This window comes from Aureobasidium pullulans, assembly GCF_000721785.1.
Source record: "Aureobasidium pullulans EXF-150 unplaced genomic scaffold scaffold_25, whole genome shotgun sequence".
NCBI classification, from domain to species: Eukaryota; Fungi; Ascomycota; class Dothideomycetes; order Dothideales; family Saccotheciaceae; genus Aureobasidium; species Aureobasidium pullulans.
Genome location: NW_021941045.1, coordinates 139,297 through 149,763, shown reverse-complemented (window position 1 = coordinate 149,763; position 10,467 = coordinate 139,297). Strand labels below are relative to the sequence as shown.

General features: G+C 49.6%; 4 protein-coding genes across 4 annotated transcripts; 3 read left to right on the top strand and 1 right to left on the bottom strand.

The window, feature by feature from the left end:
- M438DRAFT_348884 (uncharacterized protein) lies at positions 1-797 on the top strand. The gene has a single exon (XM_029906256.1). It carries the CDS (start codon positions 42-44, stop codon positions 297-299), a length of 258 nt encoding a protein of 85 aa, XP_029756580.1. The 5' UTR covers positions 1-41; the 3' UTR covers positions 300-797.
- A 1,025-nt stretch (positions 798-1,822) lies between these two features.
- On the top strand, positions 1,823-2,605 carry M438DRAFT_281780 (uncharacterized protein; the record flags this gene model as incomplete). The annotated part of the gene is made up of 1 exon (XM_029901268.1): positions 1,823-2,605. One exon carries the CDS (start codon positions 1,823-1,825, stop codon positions 2,603-2,605), a length of 783 nt encoding a protein of 260 aa, XP_029756579.1.
- Positions 2,606-5,013: 2,408 nt separating this feature from the next.
- Positions 5,014-6,383, top strand: M438DRAFT_281663 (putative MFS monocarboxylate transporter; the record flags this gene model as incomplete). The annotated part of the gene is made up of 3 exons (XM_029901260.1): positions 5,014-5,116; positions 5,170-5,270; positions 5,325-6,383. 3 exons carry the CDS (start codon positions 5,014-5,016, stop codon positions 6,381-6,383), a joined length of 1,263 nt encoding a protein of 420 aa, XP_029756578.1.
- Positions 6,384-7,587: 1,204 nt separating this feature from the next.
- On the bottom strand, positions 7,588-10,282 carry M438DRAFT_326310 (glutaminase A; the record flags this gene model as incomplete). Its single annotated transcript, XM_029903122.1, has 5 exons — positions 7,588-8,060; positions 8,120-9,928; positions 9,977-9,999; positions 10,050-10,078; positions 10,127-10,282. The coding sequence occupies 5 exons, from the start codon at positions 10,280-10,282 to the stop codon at positions 7,804-7,806; spliced, it is 2,274 nt and encodes a 757-aa protein (XP_029756577.1). The 3' UTR covers positions 7,588-7,803.
- Between the last annotated feature and the right edge of the window lie 185 nt (positions 10,283-10,467).

The window sequence follows — 10,467 nt, the reverse complement described above, 5'->3', positions numbered from 1 at the left end:
CCAGAAAGCAAAGTGGACACCAGATTCAGAGAAGAGCTAGGATGAATCCACGAGACACTTCTTCACCACTGTGTGCCAGTGAATCCGACTGTCCAAAGCGTGTTTATGGAGGTTGCTATCGGCAACACGCAGATTTCTTTGTTTTTGTTTCCATCACCTTGACTCTCTTTGTCACGATACCACCTCGCGCACAGCGCCTAGGTCGCAAGAGTCTTGCACTCGTCAAGTATCCTGATCTTACTTGTACTGTCGTCAAAGCAGAGGACGTCGTGTTTGTTGTTATGGGAATAAGCAGGTAAGGCCGTCGAAGGATCGTGCCCTCTTTGCCCTACGTAATTCAGGATTAGGCCAAGGGCGTCAAACAATCTTGGCGGCGTTGGCGTTCGTCAGATTTCGTTTGAGTGAAGTCGTTCTGTCGCTGTCGCATGTCAGAAAGAAGAGCGAGAATGTCAAGTTTCGGAGTTCGGTCTCCGTAACGCGCAGGAGAAGGCTGTTTCGTTTTGTTTGTCGGAATGAGACCAGGGTGTCTTCAGCTTGCGTGAAGCCGTACTAGCCGTGGTATGCACGTTGCACAATGGGTGTCAATAAGATTGGCCGAACACAGGCGCATTCCTCGGCACGGCGTCCTCGCCGCTGAAGGTTGTCGCGACCTCCGAAGACAGCGAGTTGCTGCTGCGTATCTCAGAAAGAACGTTGCACCTCTCCTTTGAAGCCACGCATGCCTCATTTCACGGGGATTTGCCAGTCAGGAGTGCGGATCAAACAGCTGCCGCTTCAGCTTTCGTTTCTTCGTGCAGTTTGAATCTGAATGACCACTGCCGTTCAGCTGAACCGGCAAGCCACGTTCAATAATGGCATTTCAAAGTGTTAAGTCCAGATGTCGGTCTCGCAAAGTATACCGCCACGATGCGTGCCGGAAACGGGAAATCGAGAGCCAAGGTGAGCCAAAGGCTTGTCCTGACTTGGCTACCTTGGCGGGCGTTTTCGAAACGTGGACAAGCCCATGATTTGTTAAGGTTCATTGGATTTCACGCAAGGGAGACAGGCAGTCTTGCACGCTCTGGGTAAGGATTGTGATATGATTTGCGAGATTGGGGATTCGCATATTCTGCATGCCTTCTTGACATGTTCTCCAGTGGTAGACTGGTAATTGTTGCTCCGAGTAGAAGGTTTTGTCGGTCGGCTACTGGAGAATGTTCGGAAGTCCGGCTGCGGCTGCCCCCCGAAACAGGCTCGTCGCACGCCGTTGGCCAGGTTTCCCGGCTGTCAGTCTCCGATGACGCTGATTGATGAGAAATTCGCTGCAAGACTACGCGGCCACACACAGGAACGGTTTCGAGGGGCTGGCCGCGACAGCGATTGATCCATTGATTTGACGGGAGGTGTTGTATTGACTTTTCACACCCTTTGCGCGACTTTTGCATTGCGTGGTGAGTCGCGGCTGCCCTCTCATTTTTATTTAGGCGCGCGATAAGCCCTCTGGTTTCTGCACTCGTAATCCAACCCTTGTCCCTCCAACAAACAACCAGGATCACTGGGAGGCCAAGAAGGATCCGTCGATCACCCACCTTCTTTGGCTATTTCTCACACGACACCAAGCAGGGCAGGACTCCACCAAACAAGATCAGGCACACGACCACTTTCCCAGCCTGGTGCTTTTCTTCTTATACTTCTCTCTGTCCCGTCTTCCGGTCTGCCCTTTTGTGCCCCATCTTTTTACGACTGCTGGAGCGTTTGCACATTCACTTCTCGACTAGCCATGCGTTTGATCAACATCTTGCTGGCCGCTGCGGCACTGGCCATTGGTTCTGATGCACGCCCTATGAAGGTCCCCACAGACAACATCCCCCGCAAGAGAGATGCCGACTTTGAGAGCGTACGGACTCGCCTTACCAAGGATCACAGTGGTAAAGGAGGTGATCCGAAAGACAAGTACTTCCACGAATCAACCTTCCACCCTCACATGGACGGCCGTTTTGGTGACAGAGTTTTGGGCTACGATGACCGCCGATCAAATCTCACTGCACTCATGCGAACATATCTTTCCACCATGAATGACATTGGCGCTGAAACTTGGATCATGCACGGAAGTCTGTTGGGTTGGTTCTGGAACAGGAAGATCATGCCCTGGGATTCGGATGTCGATGTTCAGATGACCGAAAAGTCAATGGAGCACTTGAGCGACTACTATAACATGACTGTTCACCACTACAAACTCCCTTCATTCCCGGAAGGTCGCGACTACATGCTGGAAATCAACCCTCATTGGAGAAATGCCAGTACTACCGACAAGCTCAACGTTATCGACGCTCGCTGGATTGACATGAGCAACGGCTTGTTCATCGACATCACCACACTCCACCGCAACACTACCGCCGAGGCTCTTGGTATTGAAGGCGCCATGATGTGCAAGGACAAGCACAAGTTCAACTTCACCGACATCTTCCCTCTGCGTGAAAGTGTGTTCGAGGATACTCCTGTCAAGGTTCCATACGCCTACACCGATCTTCTGGCCGAGGAGTACGGCACAAAGGCACTTGTCAAGACCACTTTCGAGAACCACCACTTCGACGAGGACAAGATGGAATGGATTCCTCTCACGTAAGTTCACATCCCAACTCTCTTTTGTTTTCCAAACCCCTATCGTATGCCAGGCAAGGCAGGGGCTTATAAACAAAACAGGCAACAACAACTTCAAGGCTCTTGAATTATTCCTAACATTTCTTTTGTGATAGCAACCAAGCTCTTCAAGGCGCAACGACTGGTGGTGGCAGGCCCAAACACAAGGTCGTCTACGCAAAGAATGGTGGCCATCTCACAGGTGCAACGAGACCAGTATCGGAAGCAAACAGAGTTCCTGCATCCGCAATCCAAGGAAGCCCTCGACTCAACAGACCGATAACTCATCCTTCCGATCTGGTTTCATGACGATAATTGTGCATTTTCACTTTCGCGCTGCACATACACACTCATCTTGAGTACTCACGAATTGCGCTTTTCAGCGATGGCGTTCTGGAATATCTTGTTTTACGCCGCAAAGCATTGCATCTGCTGCTTATTTTTTCTACACCACGATACCACATGACGCAAATGTCGATAGCATTATTGTATTTTGCATCGCGTCTTCCTCTGCTTTGCATAGAACTAGCACAGCATCATGAACATACAAAAGACTAAATTCCTCTACATCTCGCTTGTCTATTTCTTCCATATCGCAATGGTTTGACCAAACTCAAAGTTTCGATGGTGTAGCTCTCAAAGGGCAACCGACAGAAAAACGCCACCGGCATCTTCTACCCGCAAAAAGCCCTGTATACGTAGCTTTCGTAGGCCGCGCAATCGCCAGCGTGTGATTGTGTTTTGCTGTGTCTGCTGACAAGCGCCTTGACATGTCCGCTTGCATGCATGCATAATCTTTTCTTTGCCTCGCGCACGCCTTGCATGAAGACCGACGTGTCCCTCTTCCGAAAATCGATTTTGAAAATCGGTCTCTGTTTTTCGACGCCGGACCCCGTCGCCGGGGCTGTCGCGTGCCTGTTGGGTGAAAATCGGGGATGGCATGGGCGCGTCACGCGTGCACAAACAATTCACCCCAGATCGGCAGGCATTGTTGCTGCATCGTTCTTTCCATTTCTCCAAACCTCCACGACGAGAATTGCAAATTCCAAAAATATTGCAGTTCTGCTTGCGGACATGGCAAGAGGTCCAGATCCTCCATCTGTTTCAGCTCTTCCCCCGCGGAGTATACCTCGGAGTTGAGCACGGTAAAGGGCATCTATTGCCGGTTTTACGGTTTCCGGTTGAAAACGGGCTGAGCGCTGAGGAGAATGAGACAAGCAATTTGAGAGATGGACAAGCTTTTGGCAAGCCTTTGGTGAGTGATTTGATGTGGTGAATGGATAATGGTGGCTTGATGAAGGTGAGGGTATGGGGAGCCGGGAGGTGAGGTGAGACAAAGATATGGTGAGACTTATGCGTGGATGACTTGCGCCTTTGCCTGGAGAGGCATTGAAGCATTGTTTGATGCGAACAGTGGACTTTACATACGACAGAAAACTGCTGGAGAGACGATAGCCACTGTGTCATCCGACAGACTCGGATCTGGTCAAGCTCGGACATCGGACTATATCTTGGACTCGCATAGGAGCATCGCACCCCAACACTTGGATATACTGGACCATGTATGCTCTGCTCTGGGCTCCTCCATGTCACTGCATACTAGAAGGAAGGATCAACAATCAGCCAACAAAGGCGAGGACGAGGTCTATGATGCAAAACTGTGGTCCATAATCTCCACGGCCATCAATCCAAAGTCATGATTGGAAGCGCGACCGGAACTGCATTTGGTTCTTGGTGTATCATGGACCTGTCTCCTGCTCTGAAGTATTGCGTTCTGTCTATCTTGGCCAGGTCAATCCAACACTCGCATGGATCTTACTGGACAGTGGCCACCATTCTCGCGAGTTTATCAATGCCGTCAAATCGCGTTGCAATACAAGTGCTGTTTGTCTTTCGTGCGACTGTCTTATATTGGTGGCCCGCTAAAATTTACTCCCTGTCTGGCAGGCGACTCACATAGATTGCTCTTCAATCATCGCAGAAGAAGCCTCATTGCTTCCTTCTAAAGAGGCAACGAGATACAGCGGCATATCGTGTGCGCTTGCGCTAACTTTATGTATTACCAGCCAGTGGGGTAATGGTTCTTATTTGGGGCATACGCTCCAGCACGATGTTTTGCGGGCGGAAAACTGTCGGTTCCGCCTCAACAAAGCACATCCCCGACGGCAAAGTCTGAGTTGGAGTTTGCCGACATCAACCAAAATGTGGCAAGGAACAAGGACATATTCTTACTCTCGGCCTGTGCACTTTCACTGTGGATTCCTCAACTAGATCTCTTTGCCTATGGCTGCATCTGTGAAGCAGCCCACAGTTGTTGCGGGCCCAGTGCATACTTCACACGATGTCGAAGACGACGCTATCGAGCTGACCAGCTACTCGGCTCCAGTAGAGCGGATGTCTTTGCATCAAAATTCATTCTCGCTTCCACCTGCGGATGGAGGTAAAGATGCTTGGATGGTTCTTGTATCTTGCTTCTTCATTGAAGCTCTTACGTGGGGTGAGGAAGATCTTCCTGGATATATGTGTTTTTGCATCTTGCTGAAATCATAGGCTTCCCCTTCGCATATGGCGTCTTTCAAGACCACTATAGTCGCTTGCCCGAGTTTGAGGGAAACAGCTCGTTGCTTCCTGCTATTGGAACCACGACGACTGTGAGACCACGACCTCTTCTCATGTGTACAAGCACATGTTGATAATCTTTACAGGGCATCATGTACTTCGGAGCTCCAATCGTATACTCAATTTGCCGACGCTGGCCGCGCTTCCGCAAAATAAGCGTTATCGCAGGGTTTGTCGTGATCATCGCTTCCTTGATCGGTGCCTCCTTTGCCACTACACCATTCCAGCTTCTAGCTACCCAAGGCATCTTGTACGGTATAGGTGGTGCGGCACATTACTTCCCAGCCTTCCTCTACCTCGACGAATGGTTTTTCGCTCGCAGAGGTACTGCTTATGGAATCGTCTGGGCCGGAGGCGGTGCAGCCGGTCTCGCACTGCCTCTGACTATGCAATGGATTCTATCCGAATATGGCTTCCGCACAGCACTTCGCGTATGGGCAGTCACCAGCATCATTCTCGCCACGCCCGCAATGTTTTTCCTCAAAGGTCGACTACCCATCCATCACGCCTCCACCGGTCCTCAAAAAGTCGAGATCGGTTTTCTCAAAGACCCAGCTTTCTGGATATTCCTTTCTGGCAACATCATCCAAGGCTTAGGCTACTTCCTACCGACTTACTATATGCCTTCTTTCGCTCGCGCTGTAGGACTCAAACCTATCGCCGGCACCATCGCCGTTTCCCTGACAAATGTCTCTACTATGCTGGGCTCGGTCATTGCAGGATGGTTCGTCGACCGCTATCACGTCACCACAGGCGTAAACATCTGTATCCTCGGCACCTTAATCTCCATCTTCCTCTTTTGGGGTTTCGCAATCTACGCACCTATGTTATACATCTTTGCCATCTTATACGGCATTTTCGCCGGCGGGTTTGCATCCACATGGGCAGGCGTCATTGCCCCCTTGAAACACAAATGCCCAGGTGTAGAGACAGGAATGGTGGTTACGCTTTTTGCGGCTGGGAAAGGTTTGGGTTCTGTAATTTCTGGGCCGTTGAGCGGTGCGCTTGTTGATGCTGATGGCTGGAGTGGGGGTGGGGGGTTTGCTTGGGGTAGTGGGTATGGGTTGTTGATTTTGTTTACTGGGTGTACGGCTGCTGCGCAGATTGTGGGGTGGTTTGGCAAGCAAGCTGGGTTTGTGAAATGATGGATCCTTCGGACGGACTCATTTCGCGACAGCGGTGCGACCTTATCCACAGCAACTCTGTTCCATTTCCTGACCTCAAAGAGTCCTGTAGTATCATGTGCGTGCTGACCATCTTTGCTATACGTGGCATCGACGTGGTACACATGTGTTATAGGGTTTTCCAATAATCAGTGCTGTATAAGAAGTGACATTCGCGTGCTGCCCTGTTTGGGCTGCAGTCGATCACTGGAATTGCACAAAGGGTCCTGACACAGAAGAATTAGGAGTGGCAGTATCGCAATATACCTTCCGAGTGCCGCAAGGCAACATTAATGCTATGAAGAGGTCAGTGTCTCTTCACACCCCCTCCTGACCCTGCCATCACCCTAATTATCCCTAGCAATCCTATACCAAGATTTTCCAGGCCCAGTGACTGGGGAAACCAGGTCCCGCAAGAGGATCACTGACCTGATGGACTCCTTCCCCTCCTTCTTGCCTCCTCTCCATCTCTCCTTCCCGTAAGCGGATAATAAACTGGCTGATTTACACACGTTAGACTGCTCGGAGCCAAGAACAGATGCATTTCGAGAGGAACACTGCGGTGTGAACAATCTATACACACTCGAGGACAAGCTATATAGCGAATTCGTGAGCAAACAGATTTACGCAGAGGTAGAAGCAGAAGCTATCGTGACCCCGCTCAATTTTTTTGGTCATCTCAACTCTATACCCTTATCGAATTTTCCATTTAATAAAAGATTCGCACGAACATGGGAGGAAAAGAGTCAGGATTCATATCTGCCAAGTGTTTACTACGCGATGCTTATAGAGGAATATATTGTTGGAAAGTAAAACATCAGCGATAGACGATAAAAATGATAAATGTATAGGTATATATCAGGAGGAAGATGCACGAATTTTGAAAGGATAGCAAACGACACTATAGCTTTCTTCCAATACACGTATAAGAAGAAGCGTTGTCAACGGGGGCGTAATCGTTCTCAGATCAGCCCTTCCTCTGATTCCAGAAACCGTTCTTTTACAAAGAAGTGGAGCATCGATGTCTCCTTGGATGAGCAAGATACAAGGAAAGTACTTGTGATGATACAAGCAATGACGATCTAATAGTAAGTACTACCAGAAAAAGCGAGCATCATCCATATTCTTAGTGCAATGTAAAAGTTCGAAAAGACGACTGTAAAAGCAGAAGATATGTTTGTAGTTCGTGAGGACTTTCAAAGAAAGCGAGCTCCATTCGTATTTCTAGCGATCAATTATCCTCTTCAAAAAAAAAAGGCTTTGTGCTTTCTCGCAATTCCATCTTGCTACGTTGATGCAACATGAAATCGTTAGATATTCGTCACTCATCCGAACGATAAATTCCTCCTCCTCCTCCCCCCTCTCACCACTTCTTACCCCTTTCATATACTTCCCCTCCACATCATCCCAACGGACCCTGCCCTACCAACAAAGGAGCAAACACAGCCCCCATGACAGGCCTAGCAGCAAAATTGATACCTCCAGGATAATCTCCACTCTCAGTCTCATACAAATCCGTGAAAGGTCTGTTGGTCGTGGTCTTGCCAATCCAATCTGCAATCTTGGAGATGAAGAGGGATTTAGTGGAAGGAGAAGCGATGGACGCGACGAAAATTTCCCAGTCGAGTTTTGTGTAGGTGTGGCGGGTATCTAGCGGGACTAGGAAGGAGAGTTGTCAGTGAGAGGTTGAGAAGAAGAGGGAGCGATTATGATCATACCGCCGTATTGCATGGCTACTGTTGGGTAGAAAGATGATTGCATCTCATAGACGCTGCGAGGGACAATGTTCGTGCCAACCCAAGTATCGGCGTAGAGGTTATAAAGCAAGCCATGGGTCTCAGGCATACCATATGCCAATGTTGTGTGAGCCAGAGAGCCATTCGTAGCTGGAGCAATTCCCAATCCTTGCCACTTGGTGATATAGTCATGAGCAATGGAAGTAAAGTTCTCAGCGTCAGCGGTGTGGCCAGTGAGGTTTGCGATCACAGCCATGGCTTCGATACCTATAATGCCTTTGAGTGCGAGATTGGTTTGATTAGCCAATGAGCCTGCAAAGTCATCGGTGGAGATTTGGTTTGAGGGGATGAGTGAGTCGATTACGAGGTAGTCGTTCCATTGCTTGAGAATCTCGTAGTGTCGATTGAGGTACGCAGTGCCGCCGCTGACTTTTTGAGCGACTGCGAGAGCCATGACAATCATGTTGCCGCATTCCTCGAGAGGTTGATTTTCAGCGTTACCGTCATTGTGGCCGGTGGCATTGGGAAAGACACCCAAATCGTGAATCGCATATGCAGCTGGCCAGTTGCCAGCTTCTTGATTGATGAACAGTGGTTCAAGCAGCAGGCGACCCAAGTCCGGGTTGAAGTAGAGGAAGATGGGGAAGGCAGGGAAGATGACATCAACGGTTTGCATGTCACCATTACTGCTGATCTCTTTCATGAACAGATGATACGACTTCGTAGTACCGGCGAGCTGAGTAGTGGCGAACACTTGACGGACAGCAAGACTGGTGATGGTCAGGTAATCCTGTCCCGCATTTGCAAGAGAGTCCGTAGCGACCTTTGTGTCAATACTGGCAGCGCTCGTCTGAGCGTTGCTCCAGTCGTTGTAGAAGAATGAGACAAGGTCAAGCTCGCTGGTAAAATAGCTCGTCCAGAGCGGAGGCAGTTGCTGAACTTTGTTGGTATCATACTCGAATTGAATGGCTTCGTTCTGCGCCAGGGTCAAAGTGAACAAGGCTGACTGAGGAGTGCTCCCAACAGAGCCAAAGTCAAGAGCAAAGGCAAACACGGGCCACTGATTGCTGATCGCTCGGTAATTCGTGTTCAAGTCATTGTCAAGAACACCATTGTTGATGAAAGCTCCACGCACATCCGTGTCAACACCGCCGTTCGAGTAAGTCAAGCCTTCGTGGCTGCATGCATAGATCCAATTTCCCCAGCTTGCCTGATCCGAGTTCTCGACGAAGACTTGCTGTTCTTGACGATAGAAGCGATGGTAAGTAATGCTATTAGCTTGCGCAACTCCGGTAGCAGTGGCAGATGCCGAGACAGATGCTGCAGTCGTAGCCTCGATTTCAGAAGATATCTCCACAGTCGATGAGGCGTCGGATGAGGCCGCCGAGGAAGCAGGAACAGTGACTGTTTGCAATGTTGAATATCCACTTGCTGACTCAGCACGTTTCGAAGCAGCCGACTTGATGCTACCAAAGTCCCACTCTGCAACGGCGGACCTGTCTCCAGATGCCCATTCTGCAGACACATCCGAGTACAGTTGGACCTTATGGTCAGCGCCATCAATAGAGAAGACCTCAACATTCATGTAAGAGGCGGGTATCGATTGGCGTTTGAGGTCCGTAGGCTCGACAGGAGATAGAAAGGTCACATTCAACCCGACTTTGCCGTCGACCGACAGCGAAAAGACAGATTTTGTTGAAGTGTACTCGAAGCTGTTCTGAGTGGCCACAGCAGGACCGTTCGGAGCACCCATCCATGTGACTGCGGCACCTCCGTCTACCTTGATGAGACCTTAGACTTGTCAGTGTCTTACTACAAATGTAGTAACGGGCATCTTACCTGTCCAGCCAGTGACTTGGCCTCTGCATGGGGTCAGTGAATGGTCAAAGGGTTACATGATCATGAGACCTACGCCCAAAACCTTGGCCATTGACCGGCAAGCTGCTAAGTGTTAGTGCAAGTAGCTACGCTAGCCCATGCATTGCATACATATCCTCCATTGCCTCCATCGCTACCTGCTTGCTGCCATGTGTTGAGATATGGGTTGGAGACGGCAAGAGGAATTGCTGGTGGCCTTGTTGGTGAGAAGGATGACTGCGCTAAGACAGTAGACGCAAGCAGGGTCAGGGATGCCAGAGACAACATTTTGTCTCAATGTGATGATGATAACAATGCAAAGTGATGAGGATTGGTGTTAACAATGAGGGTAACCCCGTCTTTTTGAACCAATCTTCAATACCAACAAAGAATGGTATGAAGATGAGTGTAGAAGATCGGCATAGGGCATGATCAAGAGGGAGCATGCGGAATGTATTGTCCAATTAGTTTTT